The sequence below is a fragment of the Sinocyclocheilus anshuiensis genome, unplaced genomic scaffold, assembly GCF_001515605.1.
Source record: "Sinocyclocheilus anshuiensis isolate Anshui unplaced genomic scaffold, SAMN03320099.WGS_v1.1 scaffold426, whole genome shotgun sequence".
NCBI lineage: Eukaryota > Metazoa > Chordata > Actinopteri > Cypriniformes > Cyprinidae > Sinocyclocheilus > Sinocyclocheilus anshuiensis.
This window is the reverse complement of record NW_015542362.1, coordinates 459,916-483,674: the sequence shown is the minus strand read 5'-3', so window position 1 is coordinate 483,674 and position 23,759 is coordinate 459,916. Positions and strand designations below refer to the sequence as shown.

The window sequence follows — 23,759 nt, the reverse complement described above, 5'->3', positions numbered from 1 at the left end:
ACTACTGTCTCTCACTTCAGATGCACATATCTATCTATCTATCTATCTATCTATCTATATCTAGCTATCTATCCATCTGTCTGTCTATTGATCTATCTATAGGTCTGTCTCGGTGTCTGTCTGTCTGTTTGTCTTAAGCCCCAAGTATACTTCGTTTTTGTAGCCTCACATTTGAACGCGTAGCTTTTCAAAGTATACTCCATTTGATGCTGTGCGCGAACGCTGGAAGTCGACACATGCGCTCATAAAAGGACATGCGCTCTAGAAAGCTTCATCCATGTCCAGTGTCTGCTCTGTTCTTCACCGTTAAGTTATGACCGATAACAAATATTTTTGAAGTCTTTTAAACCAAAGCTGAGCTGTCTCATACCCTCTCCTTCACAAGCGCTTGTCAGTGTGAGCGTCTGTTGTTGTTGCAGTCTCCGCTATTTTGTAGTTGTTGTTCCATCTCTTTAGTTTCATTTTCTACTGTGAAACAACTGTGCTTGGGACAGTGTTGCCACCTTGTGGAAGAACTGATTACTGCAAAATAACTGCGCATGTGCGACCTGCGCGTACAAAGTACAAAAATCGGGTGGTGCTAGTACAGTACGTGCGTACTGTTCTGATGAAGAAATTTGCGTCATGCGCACTGTACGCTGTCCCTCGCGTACGCATAAAAAGTGAAGTATACTTTGGGCTTTACACTGTATTCTGTCAATCTATTGCTCTGTCGTCCTGTCTATTGCTCTGTTTATCACTCTATCATTCTATCCATTTATCTCTCTGTGGTTATAACTGTCGATCTCTCATCTATCTATTGCTCTAACCATATATGTTCATCTATTGTCTGTTGATCTGTCAGCCTCTCTGTTGGTCTGTAAATTGGTCTGTCTGTCTTCATCATTCTCTCTAATGTGTGCAAAGTGTTGTTTCTAATGGAATGCATCTCCCTCCCTCCATGCCTCCACACATACGTACACACTCGTGTTTATGTGTGTGTCGATTTGTGCGTGTGTGTACGGAGGGGCCGCTCTCTCTCTCCCCTCAGCCTAAACACGCCCGGGTCCCGTGCCTCCACGGCCTCGGCCGGCGCCGTGCTCTCCTCATCCTCTTCCTCACGCACCCGCCATCACAAGTCCCTCTCCACCTCTGCCCATCCCTGCCCCGCAGACCTGCACTCACACCGGCCCAGGCAAGTCCCCACGCCACCAAAGAGAGAACCCAACAGGAAACCAGTCATGTTAACTACTGAACAGTGTCGCATAAAAATAAATATGGGAACTGTAGCATGTCTCAGGGGGTTTCTGCATTCTTAGAAATCATTTACTTGGCAGGGAAAGAGATTGCAGGAAGTCAGGGGGTGACAAAAGTCGACAGAGTCAACACTGGGAGATGGCTGTGATACAAGACTAAAACACATTTTTATATCCCTTCTGAAAAGACCAGGACAGCTGGACACCAGCATATGTTTTGGCTTTTACTCTACAGTTGTGTCCAGGCTTCTTCACTAGTAGGGGAAAAGATAGTTCAGCCAAAAATTAAATATCATAATTTACTCACCCTTGTATCATTCCTGATCTGTATGACTTACTTTCTTCTGTGGAACACAAAATATGGTATTTTGGAAAATGTGCTTTTTTGTTCGTACAATGAAAGTCGGAGTTCTTTTGGACCTCACTGACTTGAACTGTATGGACAAAAATGAAAGTCATACAGGTTTGGAACAACATCAGGCTCATCCAGAAAAATCACACTAGAATTTTCAGTTTGAATTAACTACTTCAAACCAGCAAGACTTTCTTGGTCAACCAGTTTCACTGGAAAAAAGAAACATGCAGCAATGTCTGTCATATACCAGCTTGGACCACAACACTCTTTTTTCAGAAGGGATTTCAGGAACAAATAAGAAATAATAATATTTGTTACAGCTTTCATGGAGTGATGAGTGGTTGTTAGGATAGGATGTGAACGGCGATACCTGGCAGTGTTGCTGAATTAAAATAATGCTACACAGACCCCACTTCACTTTATAGCTAATCGTGCTCCCTCCTTCTTTTAAACATTGTCTCCTATCCTCTCTTGACCATCACTGTAAGGCCACTAACAACAACCGCATATTCACACTAAACACTGACCACACCAGGAACACACCATCATTTATAGCGCTGCAGCTAAGGCAGCGTGGAGTGTGAGTGATTCATATAGCCTGTCAGTGCTGCTGTAAGTGAATGGCTGGTCTGTTGCATGCAGTGATCTGAGCCTCTTCCAAGCGTGGTTGGGGACCATTGAGAGAAGGTACTGCTGCCCTGTTACATCATCTCTCTCACTCCTCTGTACTTCTCTGCCCCCTGTGCACGGTCTCCCCTCTGGAGTGAAATGTACCTCAGTGCAAGGGCCATATATTCAGATCTGTGCACTGTATATATGAGTGAGTGAGTGAGGGGCCATGTAGAGCACATAGTGTGGCTTATTCTGTCGCTCAAGATCCTTTCATGTGACTCATGTCAGGACACAAGTGTTGACTTTCACAAGTGCTACAAATAGCAAACAGGAAGGGAGATTTTACAAGGTTTAACTGAAAATAGTGACAGCAAACGGAAGAAAAACATAGAACTGATGTAGCAATGGCAAGCTCATGGGTTTGATTCCCAGGGAATGCTTAAATGTGAATGTAGAAAGAAAAATGAGTTCATGAAACTGTCTCGGGACACTTTTAGCTGCCACTGGATCAATCCCTCTTATATCTTATGATTATGAAAAGTCAGAGGCTAATCAAACTTTTCAACAATTTACGTGAGTCTAACCTGGTGTCGATGGTAACACTGTAGTTTGATGCTTTGCTGCCAAGAAGAACATCAACATGAGTCACGTGCAAGGGCCTTCACTTTGACAACTTAGGACTGTGTGGTTTGCCACTGTGAAAATCTCTGCTTCAAGAGAGAATATAAATGGAATATGTGAATAATACTATATGCATGTCGCATCATACATGTTTCATGTGTGTTCTGACATGTCAAAAGTGCAGATGTGTTTTCCCAGTGGCATGGGTTTGGTTCTTAAGCTCCTGCTCATATTTGCTTGGGTGAGTGCTTGTATTTAATTTTTATTTCTTAACATTTAGCTGTGTGCCATATTTAACATACTACAGTGTTATCATGGGAACGTCTGAGTCCCTTGCTAAGATGTTGTGTTTGTGTGTATTAGTTTGCACAGTCAGAGTTAGTCAATGAATTTTTCCCCAAATCTGCCCCTGAGTATTCTTGCTCCATGGTAAAGTGATAGAGTTGGACACTCTCCCAGTGATGTCCAGTCTTTCAGGCCCCCGGTTTAATCCATCATGAAGTGTTAGTGATGACCTGCTGTGAACATTTGTGTAAAGAGGGTTTGAGAAGGAAATGTTTAGCCACTCTATTGAGGTCATACCTGGATCTGCAAAAGGTAAGTGATTGTGGTGCTGCCAAAATGTTGAAAAAAAAAATTTTAAATGTAAAAAGAAAACAGCTCAATTGAGGTGAAAAAGGGAGAGAAATTGAGTCAGTGGCATTGTAAATGCTGATCCCCAGTAACCAACTGATTTGTTTTACTCAGTCAACATGAAATTATGCATACAACCCATTTTATTTGCATAATATGATGCATTTCAGGATGAATCAGAGTATTCAAAGATAAAATTGTCAATCGGGACTTGATTTTATCCATCCAGAATTACTGTGGTCCTAAAATTCCTGCTTTATTATTTTATTTTATTCAGAATATTTGTCTTTAGAATAACATGCAAAAAAAAAAAAAAAACCTTGCGCAATAAGACAAGAAAAGTAAATGGTTTTGAATTTGATTTCATGTTGGCTGTAAAAAAAAATCTTTAAACGTTTTTACTTTCCACAAGTGGACCAGTGTGTGTAACCTTGTCAAATCAGGAGCTATAAACATGTCCCTAAATGAGATGATAATGTGGTGTCTGTTTATAGAGCAGATCATAGTTTGTTATTCCAAACACAGCTATGTTTCTGAGAAGGGTCCAGCATACTTCACTTCCTGGCTGAAGTGGATGGACAGTGTTTGTGATCTAGCTTTGGCGGGTTCAGTTACCCAGAGTCATGTGACCTCCCTGGCTGTGCTTGTGCCAGTTGGCGACTGGTTCTGGCTAGGTTCTACTACACTGGTTGGCACTTAAACAGATGTTGGCGTGGACCTGACATGGTTGGGTGAGATTTTCACAGACAGTGTGCAGAAAGGACAGCTATGGGGGAGGTGTGCTGCTTCACTATACACGCTTGGTTGGACACAGTAACTCACACACACACACAAATTACAGTTCACAAGTTTCACAATATCCCTTGTGTTGTGTGTGTGTGTGTGTGTGTGTGTGTGTGTGTGTGTGAGACGGATTAAAAGTCTATGCATTGGGCCAGAGATATGTCTGTGTTCTCTTCTCTGCAGTCGACGTATTTTATTATTTTGAGATTACATAATATAAGTACTTGAGCACTGCAAGAACCAGAACAGAGCTCCTGATACTTTAACTATTGGTTTACCATAATTTAAATCTGTATTTTTGAAGTTAAACATGATTTTATGGAGATTGTTTTATGAATGCATAAATCAAATGTTTTTCATATTTACAAAACAGGTTTTAAACACCCATTATATGCTATTGTTTCTGCAGACATAAGTAGTGAAAATCAACCTTCCATGCCCATATTTAATTTTTTTTATAAAGCGTAAGCTAAAAAATTAAATACATTTTAAAACCTTCATTAAAAATAAAATTTTAATGAAGGTTTTAAAATGTATTTCATTTTTTAGTTTACACTTTATTTTACAGTGTCATTGTTACAGTGTAATTGTATATTTAAGTACTGAGTTATATTAACATGTTCCTATGCATATAATTATGCATAATTTATTGTAACATGACGTGCAACAAGGACACTTTAAAATAAATGGTTATCTATTTTTTTATTTAAATAATGTCCATTTTATTTAAATGGAAAACATTTAAAATGCATTTAAATATTTATTGAAATCACTTTTATTAAAAAAAAAATGAAAGTAAATATACATCTTTAAATACTGATCCTACCATGTCCTCATCTTTCTTTCCTTTTCTTTGGGGAAAAATGGCTTTGTCACAGTGATCCCCCACAGAGAGCACCTGGTGCTTCCCCATCAGCCCACAATATCAGCAGCGCAGCTGGGACGGACCGTACCAATTTCCCTAGAGGGGTGCCCACCCGCAACACCTTCCACCTCGGCCAGCAGCGGGGCGCACGGGACCAACAGGGTTCTCCTTACCACGGAGCCCCCGCCTCCCCTTCCCTCTCCCATGGCAACAGCCAACAACGACGACCCGCGGCTTCCGGCATCTTCAGCAAGTTCACCTCCAAGTTTGTGCGCAGGTGAGATAGACAACAAGTGTTGGATAAATCAGTAGATTGACATGGAGCTGAAGCAATGACAGGGGAAGTCACTGATTTCAGGAGGTGCTAACAGCCCGAGAAGCCCGATTGTGGCTGAGCGTGGTGGTGTGAGGATGAGTGTGATGAATGCCGGGTATTTTCATCAGTTAAAGATAGACTAGGTGATGATGAAAAATAACAGAAAGAGACTTGAAGACAAGGCGAACACATTCTCACACCTCCTGCTGAGGGTTATTTCATAGGTGTCTGTCATTATATTCAGTTAGTATGCTGGTTGGTTGTCCGTCTGTGATCAAACAGCTTCACAAGTGGATTTGTTCTTGCAAAACGCCGGCACACGCAATCGCAATGTTCAACAGAGTCTTGGGTATTGTCATCATTTCACCCACAAGGTCAGGCCTTCATAAGGCAATCAAAGTGCTGTCACTACCCATAATCCCAACACGAATCTCGGCTCATTTAAACACATGCAGATTTCTCATCAGTTTCATCATCTCTGTCTCCAAGTTCCAGCACACATATCTACCTTGTCCGCACCTCCATGGCGACAGTATCCTTGGTAACAGCTGAGGTATTGCATTCCCCTGCTCTATAAATACTTGTGGAGGGGACACCTTGGCATCCACTCTCTAGTGCCAGTTTACAAAAAACTTACAGCTTTACATTGTGCTGTATTGCTTCTTCAAAAGCACAAAACTCGTGTTTAAACTGCTAGATGAAAAATCTCAGTTGCACTTTGAGGAACATAAGAACACCTACATGTTCAGTATTATTCTTTCATTTCTGTTCAGTCTCAGATTTCAAAGGAAAGGGTGAAATGACAGATGGCATTTTGTCCGTGTGTATCTGTCTGTTTGTTTTTGTGTCCTTTTGTGTATATGTTCAAGCCAGTGTGGGAATGGTTCGCCATGAACAAGATGTGTGCGTTTTAATAAATGAATGTAAACATCTCTTCTTACGGTCAACATGAAATGACATTCACAACCCGTTTTACTTCTGAAATATGATATTTTTCTAAATGAAACAGAATATTAGTGAAAAATGGGCATTAAATGCCAAAATGGGGCCAGGCATGTATGTGAGCATCTGGTTATACCTTAATGGTAATGCCTCTGTTTCAGTTTTATTGTTGAATATAGGTAATATCTGCAACTTTTATTACACTACCATTCAAATGTTTGGGGTAATTATGATTCTTGAGCAGCATATCAGAATGATTTCTGAATTATCACGTGATACTGAAGACTGAAGCAGTGGCCGCTGAAAATTCAGCTTTGCCATCACAGGAATAAATGACATTTTCAAATATATTAAAATAGAACACAGTTATTTTAAATTGTAATAGTATTAAACTATTAACCAGTATTAAAAATACAGAGTATTAAAATATTACTGTATTATTAAACACATAACTGCAGCCTTGATGTGCATAAGAGACTTTTCAAAAACAATAAAAATCTTACCAACCTCAAACCTTTTGAATGGTAGTGTATATTAATGTAATATGCTATGAAATTACTGTTTTAACATTTGGCTAGATTTTTTTTATTGGCAAGGCTGCATTATCTACAACAGTATGTCTGAAACAGTAACTACTGGCTATTGGTTAATGTTATTTTCACCCCCTGAGCGGCCTATGCCAGTCATGAAGGTTAGTCATTTCAGAGGTGGAGCTAAATGATGAAAAGTTACGAAGACAATTTATTTTTCTTTAGTGTCATTTGCAATGATTAACTGTGCACATGTACTAAATTTCCAGTCTTATTGTGCCATGAATTAAGTAAATTGGGTCAGTTTTGATTTCATGTTGGCTTTAACAATACTTCAGATTAGGCGGTTTAGCTCTACTTAGTTTGTGTAAGCATTCCAACCCTTTTATGCGTGTTAATAATTGACTTAATAGTTTAATTGCATGCAGTGACCCAGATTACTAATGTTATTTGCTCATTCTGTACAGTTTAAACCGATAACCCCAGACTGATTGTTGCTGTGTCCAGGGCAACCCGACCACTTTGACATTTTCATTTGCCTTTTTCCTCTTCAATTTACATATATACATTTCTTTCCTTTTTTTTCTTCTTTTTTCTTTTACTTTTGTTTTGTAGAAATCTGTCACTCAGATTCCCCAGAAGGTAGGCAACGATGACCCTAACCCCCCTTTGTTTAAGGCTTGTTTTGACCTTTTTATTTCTCTTTCCCTGTTCCTTGTCTACATCCCTCAGTGTGTTCTGTGATTGGCCCTTTTTTTCCTGGTTTATTTTGTGTGCAGTGTCATGACCAGAACTAACGACCAACTTCAGCCCTAAAAAAACCACCGTCCTCAACTTTCCACAGTAACCTTTCCTCCCCGTCTCCATCCTTTTATTTCCCCTCCCTGTCAATTTATCTGGTGACCTCACCTGTATGTCCCAGATTCTGTGTGACTAGTGTCTCTGCCTGCTCGAATAACACAGGGCTTTGATAACAGGACCTGATGTCAAAATTAAGACGGCTAAAAGGATATGGTGTCATGGAAAAAGAAATCCACAAGCACAGTTACTTGCATACACTATTGTTCAAAAGTTTTGGGTCTGTATGGGTTTTTGAAAGAAATGAATTGCTTTATTCAACAAGGATGCATAAAATTGATCAAATGTGACAGTAAAGATATTTGTAGTCTTACAAAAGATTTCTATACTGCTGTTTATTTTAACTTTATATTCACCAAATGATCCTGTAACAAAAAAAAAAAAAGATCGCGGTTACCATAAAAATATGAATGTTTCTTGAGCACCAAATCAGCATATTAGAATGATTTCTAAAGCATCATGTGAAACTGAAGCCTGGAGTTATGGCTGCTTTGCCATCACAGGAATAAATTACATTTGAAAGTATATTCTAATAGAAAACATTGTAATAATATTTCACAATATTACTGTATTTTGATCAAATAAATGCAGCCTTGGTGAGCATAAGAGACTTTTGAACGCTAGTGTATGTCGCAATTGTTTTGGCACAGGTCGTTTACACCATGTCTTCCTCATTTTGGCTCATAGAGGAAGTCATCGCTTGAATAACTGAGCAAAAAATTATGATCATCTAAATGTCACTTCTAGAAAGTATGTTGTTATGCTAAAGGCAGGCTGCCATTGTAAAGATAAATGTTAATATCAGGTATTTTTTGAGCTGGAAATGTAAAAGGAAAACGGTTAAAGGATGACAAAGACTGATGGATAAAGAATGGTTATCTTGTGCAGAATGTCTTCAGAAGCGTTTCCTCTCTCTTTCTTTCACTTGCTCATTAACAATGACAACAGCTACAGGAGCTGAGACCGGCCAGCTGTCAGGCTTTGTCCTGCTCAAACACCTAAAACCAAACTTTCCCCATCGCACTGCTCTCTCTCTGTTTATGCGGCATTGTCAGAATCTGTTTGACTGATGACTCACACACAGGCACCTGGCGAATGGACGTCACCATCTGTCTGAAGTCACTAACCACTTGGGCCACTGGCACAAAAACATGGAGTTTGAATTAACAAAGTCATTTTCTTCCACTGACATGATTATGTTGATAACCTGTGTTCATGTTTTGCTAACTAAAGTGATGCGAGGTGCTTATATCGTTTTAGAGACCAACAGAGGGCGTAAGCGAGCAGTTTATTAAAGGAAATATGTCTTTGCGCCCTCTGGTGGTCAAACCTGAAGCCTGTATTTTGTGTTTCATGTCTTTTGGTGACCAACTGTTCTTTGAATTCTTTGATTCGTCAAAAGTAATGGCTCATGTTTCTTTCAGTGCTTAAACAGCTCAAATGCTGCTTTGCTCGTTTTTTTTTAACCATTTGTTATGACGCACTAACAAAGTCCTGAGCTGTTTCTTTCATTGTCTCACTGTCTGTCCATGTGACTGAGTTGGTGTGTTTCTGCCTTCTGTGTGGCGTTTTTTTAATGTGACTCTTAGCATAAGGGCTCTGACGGTATTGTCAGTTTGCTAAGGGGCTGTTTGTCTGTTTGTGTGTCTGGTGGCGTGTTCGGGATGCTTGTATGCTCGACCAGACAGACTATAGGGGCAGGTGACTGTTGGATGCGAGTAGTTACCATGGTGATGGGGCTCTGTAGAATCCTTAAGAGCGTCTTGGACAGACCTGCATCATTCCACCCCACTTCATGTTACTGAAGCAGTCTGTCTGATTCATCTGTTCATTGGCATTACACATGCACAGTTCCAGTTGCATACAGTAGATCAGCTCAGTAACTGTGTGAGTGTGCATTTTTTTGTAAAAAAAAATAATATATCAAAGCAATATCACACAGGGTACTACGCTGTTGTACTGAATGTATAACATCACTGCTGTGATTCTTTTGTGGGCAGGAGGCTACAGATGATACACTGCATAAATAGCATTGAAATTAGTTTTAAAATAGGAATGAACAAGTGAATCAGTGGAGTGTGGTGGTTCTAGAGGGGTAAATGATTTCATAAGCTCATGTGGTGCTAGACAGTCCTTCCCCTTCCTGTTCACTGTACTGAATGAGTTAAACTAGAACTCAGACTAAGACTAAACTCTTGAATTTTTTTCGAGGAGCCCCTATGAGGGAGAGGGTCAAGAGGAGGGGATCAGGTGAGAACAAAACAAGGATTTCTTCATCAGACCTAATCAGTAGATCTTTAGGAGGTGTAATCGGGCAGCAAAGGGGCTTTTAAATGGTTGATAATTGGTTTTTAACAAATATTAGTAGTTCAGAGGCGGACAAAGTACTCAACTCCATTACTTGAGTGAAAGTACAGATACTGCTGGTCAAATATTACTCCATTACAAGTAAAAGTTGTAAAGACAGATTTTTACTTAAGTAAAAGTACAGAAGTACATGCTTTTAAAAGTACTTAAGTACCAAAAGTACATTTCCTTTTTTATGTCAATGCACAATGTTTTATTGTTGTATGTAATACTTGCAATACTTCTGAAGCAACTTAAAATACATTACACCTTCTGAATACACTGACTAGCTTGTAGTATCTTTGGAATAAAGAGCTTTTAGAATGTTAAAAACCAATGGGGAAAAAAAATTAACACCCCCTACCCACCTCCACAAAAGCAGGATGGTAGTGTTCTCACACAGCTCTGACAGTGTGTGCACACATTTATGTGTAGCCATTCATCCACATTTGAACAGAGTGGACAGTGAAATCCTGTAAATACAGAGTGATAAGGAAGATCACGAACAGCTTGTAACACTCCAAAGAGAAAGGAAAACTTGAAATCGCATCATATGACCCCTTTAAAACCCAGCAACACAACTGTAGCTGTACAACTTTCCAACAGCAACACTGCTTTAACAAAAAAGCAAAACAGCAAGACCTATTTGACATCAAAACAAAAATGTAAAAAATGCTGTCTAATCGCTCTCGTTGTACTTTGATGTCCCACACAGAACGGTCTGTGCAGTGCTGCTTCAAGTCCAACACCTATTGTGTTTTATTAGGAGACGCACAACAGTTCTTCTGTGGCTTTATAGGTCATATTTTCACTTACACAATTTAGCAAAATCAGAAAATATTGTGTCTAATATAAACCACAATATTAAATTCTTATTATTGAATTGTTGTAAATAAATATCACATTTGCAACTGGTCAGTCGGTGTTCAAAAAATGCTGAGAAATTACTTTATGTAGCCCTGCAAGAGTGATTACTGATAAACTGTCTGAAAAAAAGAAAGTCAAGTTTTAGAGAAGAAAAAAAAATCACCCACTGACTTTCAAACTGCTACATGGTAACGACTTTCTACTTTGAGGATCTTGATAGAAATGTAGTGGATTAAAAAGTACAATATTTGTCTTTCAGATGTAGTGAAGTTAAAGTCATAAGTTTCCAGAAAAAATAATACTCAAGTAAAGTACAGATACTCAAAAAGTGTACTTAAGTACAATACTCAAGTAAATGTACTTAGTTACTGTCCGCCTCTGGTAGTTACCCAGTGGGATCTAATTGGAGGATTAATTGCAGTGTGGATGATCGTGTGTGTATGTGTGGGAGTACCTGGGATGTGTTTTGATTTTTAATTGAGTCATAATTTGTGTCTTAAGTTTGTTTACAATGAATACATTTCAGATTACTGCCTGTCTCTCTGTTTCTACATGGCAAACGCATGCACAGTTGAAAGTTTTCTGCTTGGGGACTGCTTATAATAATCAAATCTTTAATTCTGTGAACACATCTGCACTACTTCTCAATTCGGACCTGCACTTTGTCACAGATATTTTGAGCATCACCATGAACAGGAACCAAAAGAAGTACTAGTATTGTATTACGAATGCAATGTTGCCTTCAAGTCATACGATCATATAGTTATGAGTTTAACATGCATAGGCACCACCATAAAAATATAATTACTGACTTCATTTCAATCCTGATACAATTAAAGAAATAATCATAATTAAGTTTTAATTGTGAATTTTTATAGTACAATTTAGTTTATAGGCATTTTGGGTACTGCTGATGATGAATAGTGATGACGTTTGCCAGAAAATACTTCTTACGTAAAAGCGCGTACATTTTAAAGTACACTACTTTTCAAAAGTTTGGAGTCATTACATTTTGTTTTCATTTTTTTGTTCACCAATGCTGCATTTATTTGATCGAAAATACAGTAATAACTAATATTGTGAAATGATTTTTTATTATCAATGTAAAACAGTTGTGCTGCTTAATACTTGTTTCGAATTGAAATAAAAAGGATTGATGAATAGAAAGCAAAAAAATAATTGTTTTTGTTTTTTAAATAATTTTTGTGACAGTCAAAGACTTTACTGTCACTTTTGATCAATTTCATGCATCCTTGCTGAATAAAAGTATTTTGAAAGATAGTGTAGATAAAGTATCAGTTGCGCACCTAATGTGCATTGTTTATTTTTTCATTTTGTTGTAGTAAAAATCTTCCTAAAATCTTTCCTAAAAACTAAAGTCACATCATTTTCCACATTTGTCAGAACTTGAAGGCAGCTTGAAGCATTCTTTATTTTGACTAGCATACTTACCCAGCTGAACCCAATTCTGCTTTTGTCACTGAGCAACATTAAGTCAACTGAACAAACCAAGTCATATTTAGTCTTCTTATGAGAGGGAGATTTAGAGCTTCTTAAAGGCTCAACATGAAGCTGAACAGGCTCAGGCCTCCCGCAACTGTCATATTCACTCGAGAGTCAATAAAACGTTCTACTTTAAGCATGTGAGGTGCGACTTCACATCCTTAGCACGGCAGATACAAGAATGCCTAATAAATGAAAGGTGTCGCTTGAAGCAGAAGCCTTTCACTGTTCCATGTGTTTGCGCCACATCAATTTGCACACAAACGGATGCATGCATGCTTTCCAGTTGTTTATTGCCATATGTCTCTCTCCAACCATGTCCACTGCCTCATCCTTTCTCTCTCTTTCTTCAACACCCTCAATTTCCCTCAACCCTCTTTTTTGTCTCTCAACGATTTCTCACTTTTCTGCCACGCACCTTCCCACATCCTCTTTGTTCTCTCGTTCCTTCCTTTCTGTCCTCGTTCACCCCCTACCGACATTCTCTCAACCTCCCCCACCTCCATCCTTCTCTCTCCATCCCTGTCTCTACAGATCTATGCTCAGCAGCGCAGAGAAGTCGGAGAAGACCAGCGTAGGGCCGGAAGACGACAACAAAGACTCCTCCCCCGGGGGCGGGACTCCTCCGGCCGCTCCCGTGTCCTCACTTAGAGACCAGGCGAAGCCTCGCTCACTCCGCTTCACCTGGAGCATGAAGACCACGTCTTCCATGGAGCCCGGCGAGATGATGAAGGAGATTCGGAAGGTTCTCGACGCCAACAGCTGCGAGTACGAGCTGCGCGAGCGCTACATGCTGCTGTGCATGGCTGGTAACCCTGCCCGCGACGACTTCGTCCAATGGGAGATGGAGGTGTGCAAGCTGCCCCGCCTCTCGCTTAACGGCGTGCGCTTCAAGAGGATATCCGGGACGTCTATTTCCTTCAAAAACATCGCCTCCAAAATCGCCAACGAGCTGAAACTGTGAGAGGAGAAAGAGATGAGAAAAGTGAAAAAGTATCAGCACACTGGCCCTTCATTGAGGAGTTTTGGAAGAGTAATCTCTGCAGGTTCTTGGTTCATTGTCCTGAACATGTTCAATTCAGAAAGGTGACAAATTAATTTTGAACTCATTTCGTTCTCTTTGTACACTCGCACACAAACGCACCTATTGCCTATTGAAAGGGATAGAGCTTAAAACGCCAAACTTGTAAGAGGGGTGGCCCTAAAGTATTCACAGGGTGGAGGTGGGCAGTTTAGGACAGAAGTTTGTGCCCCCTTAAGAGAGACACACACAAACTCTCTCTCTCTCTCTCTCTCTGTGTTTATTTCTTCCTCTTCTTCTATCGACAGGGTTACGCCTCACCGTTGTTCAGTAAGAGCCAGAATTTGATCAATACTGAGGATTGTAAATTCTGGTTAAGGTGATTTTAATACTTAATCGGCTGGGTTTAGATTTGCTGCACTGGAATGGGTGAATTTATGTTGCCTTTTTTATTTTCTTATAGAAATTAAATGTTTCATTGTTGTATTTACCAATGATTATGTTTTAATATTATTCCTAGGAAAAACAAATTCTTTTTTTTTTTTTGTGGTCTCGTGTTATTGATCGTGCTATGCCTTTGTATAAAGAATGTCTGAAAAAGCACCACATGACTCCCACTGAACCTTTCACACTCTCGCCCCGCTTTGTCGCAAAGGATTATGGGGCAGCAAGTACTCCCCTCACACTTAAAACAAAAAAAGTCACTGGAAAAGACATTAAAGGACTCAATCGTTGCAACTAATCATTCCCATGCCATTTTCGTGACTAAGGAACTGATGTCGAGCTCTTCTCTGCATCCAACACCTTTCATGGTTCAAGCCAAGAACTTTCCACCTCGGTCTCGTCTGCGGGTGGCTTTTTGGCGTTACGCATTTGGTGGTACACTCTTTATGAAAACGTGTCGTGATTGAATGTGTATGTATGTGTGAGAGATGGAGTGTCATGTCTGAATAACCAAAAGGCTCGCTTAGTTTCATATTCAATGCAGAGACTATTAATACGTAGCCTTGAGACAACAAGTACCTGCCATGAAGAGTCAAATATTGGCGTTCTGTTAATTCCAATATTTTGTTGGCATTATTTTCACTATTAAAATCAGTTCGGATGTCATTCTCACACAAGCAGATCAGTCATTCGAGCAGATGGGAACCAACCTGCAGATGTGTCTGCGTAAAAGAGAGCAAAAAGGTACACTGACTATGAGCTAGAGAGTCACAGTGTGTTTCCATCCATTTCTGCTGAGCTGTACATGCTTGCATGCATCCTCTAGTTGACATCGGGCTCACTGTCACCTCTGTTGTGTAAAGAGGAAGGGGGTTGGGATCAGATCTCCTTAAAAAGTCCGTCACCAGTTTTGGGGGACAACTGTGCACATGTGTGTTTTATACCTTCATAGAAAATAATGATTATCTTTTTTTTTTGTCATGTACTTTGCTGTTCTCACAAATGATCATTTGTTCAAGGTGCTGGGATCCAATTATCTTAAGTATCGTTTATTTTTCTTCAGGGTTGATTGTTTTTATTCACACAAGTTTTTCGTTGCTGTAATTTTATTATTTGTGTCAGACTCTTTGCTGTTGGGTTAGGGGGGTTCGCATAGAAATACACCAGATGTTTTTTTTTTTTCTTTTTGTGCAAAGATGATTATGATCAATGATAGTAATAAAACAATTAAATTCAAGCTGACTGTATTAAAACTAATGCAGTATGTTCTGACATTTAATATACCTATTTGTGGCATATGATATGCTTGATTGCTAATCTAAGCTCTTGATATACTTGTTTGTAATTGGCATATAGTAACAATTGGTCCTAACCAAGATAAATCTGAGTTAAATATATATATATATATATATATATATGTTGTCCTAAACAAGGGGTTTCCAAGCTTTTTGAGGATCCCCATGTACGATGATCCTAACCTAAACTATAAAAGCAGCTATGTATTTCAATTTAGAAGGAACCATTTATACTGTATGAGAAACATATTAAGGTTGATTATTATGAGGAAAACATATATTTATATAGGCGCAGTACTAAAACCTTAAGAAATTTAAATATTATCTATTACTTTTTATTTACGTAACCCGTACTTTTGTGATGGGGTCAATTTGACCTACATTTAAACTGCTTTAAAACTGGATGAAGTGTTTGCGTATTGTTGAAGTGTGACTTTTTCCTCATTTGGGGTCATGAATGTGAAGATGTGTTTTGGAAAAGCTGTACGAATTTTGTCTACCCTGGTATCAGGGGTCAGCGGGTTACCCCATCTGTTTCCATGTAATTTGCCAAAAATTAACAAATTTAAAAACAGTAAAGAGTCAGTAAAAATAAGAAGAAAAAAAGATCAAGTGATTCATTTTGACCCCTAACAAAAACGGAGGACCTGTTGTATTAACACAGCGGGGCGGGAGGGTAATATTTACGAATACAAACTTGTTTTTGAGTGCATGTGTTTGGAATGGACAACCGTATTTAATAACAGACGTGAGTCTTAAAACTTTCCCCTTAAATACAGCATTCGCAAGTGGATCAACGAGCTGATGCCAGTCCCCTTTGTTGGTTCTCAAGCTTGTCGTGAGTATCATAACCACAGTGACAGTTATATAAATATTTAATATGGCGACATCTATTACTTTGGAAAGTTACATCATAGGTGACACACGAGTACATATCGCTCAAATCTTAATAAACCAACAGCGGCTTTTATGTATAACATACTTGAGCAGAGGAGCTTGACCGTTTGAGTCGCGCTCAAACCACAACACTGCGGATGAACACGGTGACTGCAGCTGAAAACCTGACATCTCGTATCTCAAAGTCTGTACGTTACTAAAAGCACCCCTGAAAACTCTCAACCAACACAAAACGCGTGTGCCTAAAACAAAGTGGTTCACTCGCGCTGAATGACTTTGTCCAGTACGGTTCCGTTCACACAGCTGTAAGCCGAAAACACGGCTGTGCTTCTTGAAAACAAAGTATTTTGTAAAATGGGCAGATTTGATTTTTATTTCTTACTGTTAGAGCTACAGCTATCATAGGTGTCGGACTTTAGAAAACAGAATGGAGAATTAAACCGATATTAAATTTGGTTAATGGGTTACAAATAATTGTGCTTAATATGTTGTGTACAAAATTACTAAAAATGTGTCATATCACACCTGGGGCCTATACCGGATTAGCTGGCTAGCCAGGTAAGTTTCAATTTATTTTTCGCCAAGTCACTTTCATGGTTTTGGGCATCTTTTAGGGTGTTCATCACCATAACTTGCGCTCCACGGCTAACCTGCTCTGAGGCAGGTCAATGTTCTGGATAAAAGATCTCAAACAGAACCTGAACCAATCAGCTGTGAACAAAAAAAAGACATCTCTGGCACAATAAAGTCACTCCCCAGTTTCTCTTGCTCTAAATTAAAGGTCAGTACATAGCATGTAAAATATCTGCAGAATAACAACAAAATCATTTGGTCATTTTCACTTTATTTTGAAAAAAAATCTAAAACAAAAATAGTCACAAGCAAATCCAGTTCACATGTAAACGGTTCTCATGTACATACAACATTTTGGAAGAAACGAGAACTCTTGCACGAGCTTCCTCGGGAATCATCTTTAGTGTTTTGATGCCTCTGTGTTTGTGCCTTTAAGAGCGAGATGAAATCAGTGTATTCCAGAGTTGCAAAAAAAAAATCAAGTCTTTTGCATCACTTAGTGCTTAGTCAATATTAACTAGTACTACATAAATTCACTACCTAACAATATCTTAAAGACCTAATTATACAAACAACAAAGCCGCTTCACCCAGTATGACTATCAACATGGCTCTTCACTGGGAGAGTGAGTATACACAAAGTTTCCTGACACCAGGTGCACTTCAGAACACTCACTAGTGCCTGTAGTCATGCACACTAGATGATATGCAGCCGTTGCCATAGAGATGGTGGAAGGAACTCGCACAAGTCCGTTTCGTGGCAGTTTTTAATTCCAGTGTATAAGGTTTTTACCCCACAATTTTGGTTAAACTTCCAACTTCCGCTGAGCATCTATTACAGAAGGTGATTCAATAGCTGTAATTACAGTGGAAGCTGTTGTGCTTGAGACTGTTCACGAGGTAAAGCTGTAGAACCTGAGGACAGATGGGTTTGTTTTTTGGCAAGACTGTGGTTTATATGCATGAATATTATGGAGGGTTCTCCTTGGTCCTGTAGTGGAGAAGCGAATCACACTGTATAGTTGAATCCTTCCTGACTTGCTAAATGTGTGTTTTGGTGCATGTCCAGCTTTGCTTCCAGTTCACCTCGGGGTTTTTTCCTATATTTGAGAGGCATTACTACACATTGCCCTTTTACAGCGATGTAAAAACAAATTCTCTGTTAAATGACTATTTGGGTGTCTTAAACCATTATAAAAGGGCAAATACTACATGGCGATCAGTGTGACTGGGGGGATTCCACCTTCAGCCCCACTAGTGAGGGTGGCAGCTGTCCAGCAGAGGCAGAGGAGGAACTTAGAGAGTTCCTCAGTGCCCCCTGGTGGAGTGAGGACACCACTGCGGGTCTGATGAGAGGAGGGGGAGGGTGATTGTGGGGCGTCCGGTTTTGTAGAGGTCGAGTCTGTAGCGGGGGAGGCTGGCGCAGCAGGCTAGGGGGTGCAGGGCGCAGTAAGGGTGGAGGTTGAGTGAGGGGTGGGGAGGACTGGGCAGAGTTAGGGTTCGCAGCCACACTAACATCAGAAGAGGGCAGTGGACTGTCAGAATGAGGCGGAGAGACGCCATCCATCTTCACCTGTAACAACAAAGAACGATGGAAAAGAGAAAATGAATTCCTCTATTGTTGTTAACCGTTTTTTATCTCTAAGATAAATAAGCCCTGCCTGCTGGAACACGTCCTATTCAAAAGCCTTGACAAATTCTTTTTCCTCATTCTCTCTCACCTCATCATCTGACGACCCGTTCAGCTCCATGTTCACGGTCCTCCCGCTACCCCCTTGCACCACTTCCTGTTCTGCCTGCCATTCACGTAGCACCTCCTCAAGATTGAAGCGTCTCCGGTAGCTGACGAAGAATGAGCTGACCTGCGCCACCGTCTTGTTGCCAATCACGTCCGCTATGGATGCAAAGTCTTTACCGTATAGCCTGACGGCTGGAGAGAATGTGGATGAAAAACTGCTCAGCAATGCTTAAAATTAAACAAAAATAATCAACCAGAATAATACTCTTATTAATTCAGTATGTAGTATCTTGCTTTGAAACAAGGTACATGATAGGAATTCCCTTTGTATTGCTCTGAATACACATGCATAATGACATTTGGTCAAATCAGCATGAACCTGGAAATTGTGCAAAGATAAATAACTGATAATAAATACTGTAATATTCCATGAACAATAAGAATTCTCCATTTTGATTTCATGCTAAATTTAATCAATCTCCCGCTGTCATAAAAGATTGCATACTGGTGACTAGGTACTCGCTAATTTAGCTTGAAACCATATTTTTAGGACAGATATTAGTTGTACCATACATTTTATGTTAACTCATTGGTTAGCTGGATAATTTAGCTTCTATTTTATGATATCAACTTGTGCAAGTAAAGAAGTGATCTTTTTGGGTTCTTTAGTTTTGCGAAGGTCTCTGCTCTCAAACCTGCCATTACAGAAGCATTCTTTTTTTATACAAGCTTTAACCAGGGATGCATGATGTTACAGCTCTGCCTGATAACCAATGAATAGCTGATATTAAAGTTCTATGCTATTTTGTCTAAACACTGAAAACACTCAAAATTAAAGCCATTCGTTTTAAATGCTACATGTATATTCAGGGATCATAGGAATTAAGAGATAATAATCCAGCTCACCTTGAACAGCCAGGAGTTGCTCCTCCGTTGTCCAGCGAGAGTTGATTTTTTGGGTGGGCTGACGGAAATGCAGCACAGGGAGAAACATTATCATGTAGCATAACATTGGCATTTTGCCCAGAATCTACTTACAGGTTTGGCAAGCTCTTAGAGGAAAAAAAAAAACTTGAACTTTAAAAATATTATGCAATTAGGCCTTATCAGTATCTCAGAAACTAAGCCTGTACATTCAAACTGTCAAAATACATTAAATGGATTTAATAATGTCTTGCTTTTTTAACTTCTACATGTATGCCAGTTTTTTAATGTAGTGTAAATGATAAATGTTTGTAGTTTGTATATCAGAGCAATGTGGGTAGAAACGTACCTCTGATGGTCTTAAGCCTTCGATTCCATCACCCAAGTTGTGCTTGAGAACGCTATTGGTTTGCTTGACACTTTGGACCTAAAAGGAAAACAGAGAGGCAAACATTTTCTAAGTGGTGATTGTTGTGTAGTTATATTTCCATTAGTACATTTTTTTTTGTCTCGCCAAAGCTGCATTTATCAAGAATACATTAATACTGTGAAATGTTATTACAATTTAAATTGAACTGTTTTCTATTTTAATACGCTCTAAAATGTATTTCTGTAATGGCAAAGCTGAATTTTTAGTGTCACATGATCCACATGATTAAAATCACTTTATTATGCTGATTTGGTGCTCATGAAACATTTATCATCAATTTTGAAAACAGCTGTGCTGTTTAATATTTTTATAGAAATAAATTTTTCTAGGATTATTTGATTTTTTTTATTTGATCAATAGTGTTATTTTTTAAATAAAAATGTCCATTTGATCAATCCTTGCTGAATAAAAAAAAAAAAAAAAAAACGTACTGATTCCAAACTTTTGAACACTTGCGTAGCACACAAACTCCTCCATCGTATATTCAGTTGCGAGTCTCTCAGATTTACAAACACTACCAAACCCATTGTGATTTGATGCGTTGCACTTTACCTGTCTCTTCAGTGACACTAACTGTGTGTCCAGCTGTCTGAGAGTAACAGCTCCTGAATCAGTGGACACTGAGAGACCAACAATGTCCTCCTGTTCCAGATGCATGCCTTTAGGAGGCCTGCGGCAAGCGCGAAGAGGGTGGTGACGGTACTGCGCACCCTGGTTCTCTTTCCGAGTCAGACCAGACTTGCTTGAACCTTTATCACTTCCTCCTCCATTTCCAGAGCTCTGCTTTGTCATCTGAAAAGCAGCACAAATGCAGTGTAAATGCAGTCACGCACCGCTTGGCCGAATACCTCAAGCGTGTGACGGAAATGTTAAGCCCCTCACCAGACTGTGATGCCCTGTCCGGCCGGAGCGACGAGACAAAAACATTAAAACCCATTATAAACGAGGCATTTGTTGCATCCAGTGGGGACATAATTACGGATTATAATGACTTATACTGTCTTTTTTTCGCATTGCGTTGCATCGCGCCGCGTAAACATAAAACCATGTCTGCATTTGTGATCGGAGAAATGACAAACAACAAGCCCTACTCTACACTGCCCAAAAACTCGAGTTTTAATCGTCAGTGGCAAATCCTTTAAATATAAAAACGTACTTATAGTCTGTGAGTCAGAAGCGCCAGACTGTCCTTGCAAAGTTGGAATTGCCCCACTTTATATAAACAGTCTTTGTGCACAGACGCATTGTAGGCTACTCTACCAGGATCAGGAAACAATCCTCCATAAAATGCGCTGCACACATCTGAATATCTGATCTGGAACAGTGTTGTAAATACAACTTAACCACTGATTTCTAGTTGTGTCCTCTTTTGGAAGACCAAATAAAGTAGGCTAGTTATGCTTTCACAACGAAACACACAGCACCTTCACGACATGGCGGCGGCGGCAACAACAATACTACAGCGAGAATCAAAGTTACGCCTTCTTTCTTTGCGTGAACATTTGGGCGGCGTTATGCAAATCTTCCCACATCGTAAGACGTAGATATGTGGGGGTGTTAGAACGAGCCGTTTTAGGAGGGCGTGGACGAGTCTTAACTTTTATAAAGAATATCTCTTTGGGTTTGAGACTTTAGTCTTTGCAACTTTAGGGATCTTATCTATGCACGAACAGCTTGTAACACTCCATAGAGAAAGGAAAATTTGAAATTGCATCATATGACCCCTTTAAAATGGAGTTTAGTTTATGTGTTACACCATAGGCTCACCTCTTTCCTGGCATTGATCTCAAAGTCACTGTCACTGCCTGGATCTCCTTCCTCAATCTCATCATTACTGGCAGAAACAAAAATACACACTTTGTAATGATTCATTGTCTTTTCTCTCCGTCTTTCTCTCTTTTGCTCTCCTTTTACCTCTCATCCTTTTCTCTCTTGCTAAGGAGCTTGCATGCTTGACGGTCCATGACGCTGGTCCGGGTTCTGGTTTTCTTCCAAGAGTAGTAGTATTTCACCAGGCTTGAGATCAGCTTGTCTGGAAGCTGAGAAATAAAAATAACAGATGGTTATGACTAAGCATGTACAGAGAATAAGAACAAGATGTCCCGTATCAAATTTGTGACTTTGAGCACTTGAACTTCTTTGTACAAATGGTCAGATATTGATATCCATTGAAGCACATGATGCTTTGAAACATTTTTCAATTATTTCCATGTTGGAAATGGATGACAAGACAACAGTTCATAGTGCTGACAGCGAGACCTCACTGTGACTCTCTACATATATGTGTGATTCTACACTGTGGGCCGTATCTCAAGATGCCTGCTCTTGCAGATGTGAGAGCACCAGATGACTCTTATATAACCCATCTTGCCTCCATCCCACCCGCTCACCATCTGTTGGATGCGATGGAAGCTCTTGCCATGAAAGCTGAAAGCCTGTTCAAACAGAACTTTGTCTTCTACTGTCCACTCATCAGGAAAGGGAGTGAAGTTAGCCAGGTCAGCCAGTGACTTCTCCACATCATGCTTGTGCCACAGAAGCATGCCAAGAGCCTGTTGACAGAAGACAGAAGGACTCCATCAGTGATCTATGCCTCCATCTAGAGGATTTACCTATCATGCCTAATATTTAAAGGGGTCCTATTATGCTCTTTTACAAAGTCTTGATTTTGTTTTGGGGGTATACTAGAACAGGCTCTCATACTAGGTTGTTCGAAAAACACATTATTTTTCACATGTTTTACATTATTACAACACCTCTCTCCCCAGTCTGGCATGAACGGCTCGAATAGTTCCTGTATCAAATGAAGGCCCGCCTTCTGAAATACGAAATGTGCTGTGATTGGTTAGCTGGGCCAGTGTGTGTTGTGATTGGTTAGCTGGGCTAATGTGTGTTGTGATTGACAGCACTCGGCGCCTGGTCGAGAAATGACATGCCCCTTACCATAGCTGCCTGCAAGCTTCAGTGTAAATATTACAAATCAAATCAGTTTGCGCGCGATTTAAACCCGGATGATTGTAACTACTCTAAGATCGTCTGCCTTGGGAAAGCTAGCGTGTCTCCGACATAGTGATAACACTCGTTGCCTTCTCTAGTGCAGCTCAACCAGGTCTCGTCCCATTCGTCGATATTTGTGATATCACAAATCCCGGAAAATATGCGTTGTAGTCCAAACGAGTCGTTCGTTGTAGTTTTTGAAAAGTGATTTCTGTTAAATAAAATATCTCCTTTTGAAGTGGACTTTGAGCTTCGCAACTTTGCAGATCTTTTTTATGCTCAAACAGCAACATTACAGATTAGCTAAAGTTGAAAAAGTGAAAAAGCATAATAGGAAAAATGGCTTTAAGCAAAATGGTACCTGTTCCATGTTGTATCCGTGCTTCTCTTTGGCCATCAAAATATATTCATCCACTGAGAGTGCGAGAATGGAAAATGCAGTTTCTTTACAATCCAACATGGCAGATTTGGTGACAGTGTACAAAGGATATGGGTATTACTTAACTACCTCACAACAAAATACACAACCATGATTATATAACATTATAATACGTAGGGCTGGGAAAATAATTTGATGCATCGCGAATCGAGAAATGATTCAGCATCGATTCTTAGATTTTCCGAATGCATTGCGATTCTTTCTTGAGTCGATTCTGAGCTTAGTTTTGAACAGCAGATGGCACTGCATGCTTTAGAAACAGCCATACTCCGCTTGTTTCCAAATCCTTACACACACTTGAACCTAAACTAATCATTCATAAAATTAGAAAAGGCTGAAGCGAATTACAAGTGTTCACAGTGGGCTGTGTTTACATTAATCTCACGTCATAAAAGCATTCTGAGCTGAGGTGAAATTACATGACTCAGCCGAACACACAAGCGCTCTTTAGCACTCTTCTTCATGAGCATTTGAGTGTGCGGATACAAACTAGATTAGAGTGCCATCTGCTGTTAAAATCTAAGCTCAGAATCGAT

General features: G+C 39.7%; 2 protein-coding genes and 1 long non-coding RNA gene across 9 annotated transcripts in view; 1 reads left to right on the top strand and 2 right to left on the bottom strand.

The window, feature by feature from the left end:
- The window catches only part of mark2b (MAP/microtubule affinity-regulating kinase 2b), a 53,396-nt gene extending 39,937 nt beyond the window's left edge, over positions 1-13,459 (top strand). Inside the window, exons 15-19 of one of the 5 annotated variants that reach the window (XM_016490750.1) lie at positions 1,031-1,174; positions 5,118-5,381; positions 7,508-7,534; positions 9,965-10,000; positions 13,001-13,459. In XM_016490750.1, the coding sequence (XP_016346236.1) occupies positions 1,031-1,174; positions 5,118-5,381; positions 7,508-7,534; positions 9,965-10,000; positions 13,001-13,430 (901 nt within the window). In that variant the 3' untranslated portion in view covers positions 13,431-13,459. Of the gene's footprint in view, positions 1-1,030; positions 1,175-5,117; positions 5,382-7,507; positions 7,535-9,961; positions 10,001-13,000 lie in introns of all 5 variants that reach the window. The other 4 variants (XM_016490752.1, XM_016490751.1, XM_016490754.1 and 1 more) reach the window with 4 other exon arrangements.
- LOC107691912 (uncharacterized) lies at positions 9,292-15,526 on the bottom strand. The gene is made up of 3 exons (XR_001634596.1): positions 13,558-15,526; positions 11,772-11,774; positions 9,292-9,305 (listed from the first exon to the last, which is right to left on the bottom strand). It is a non-coding gene; the product is annotated as an uncharacterized LOC107691912 (long non-coding RNA).
- A 1,431-nt stretch (positions 15,527-16,957) lies between these two features.
- The window catches only part of rcor2 (REST corepressor 2), a 13,571-nt gene continuing 6,769 nt past the window's right edge, over positions 16,958-23,759 (bottom strand). For all 3 annotated transcript variants that reach the window (XM_016490758.1, XM_016490759.1, XM_016490757.1), the window contains exons 5-13: positions 23,146-23,198; positions 22,178-22,339; positions 21,702-21,826; positions 21,555-21,621; positions 20,340-20,579; positions 19,707-19,784; positions 19,340-19,397; positions 18,417-18,625; positions 16,958-18,268 (exon numbers count right to left, since the gene is read on the bottom strand). In XM_016490758.1, the coding sequence (XP_016346244.1) occupies positions 17,915-18,268; positions 18,417-18,625; positions 19,340-19,397; positions 19,707-19,784; positions 20,340-20,579; positions 21,555-21,621; positions 21,702-21,826; positions 22,178-22,339; positions 23,146-23,198 (1,346 nt within the window). In that variant the 3' untranslated portion in view covers positions 16,958-17,914. The remainder of the gene's footprint in view (positions 18,269-18,416; positions 18,626-19,339; positions 19,398-19,706; positions 19,785-20,339; positions 20,580-21,554; positions 21,622-21,701; positions 21,827-22,177; positions 22,340-23,145; positions 23,199-23,759) is intronic.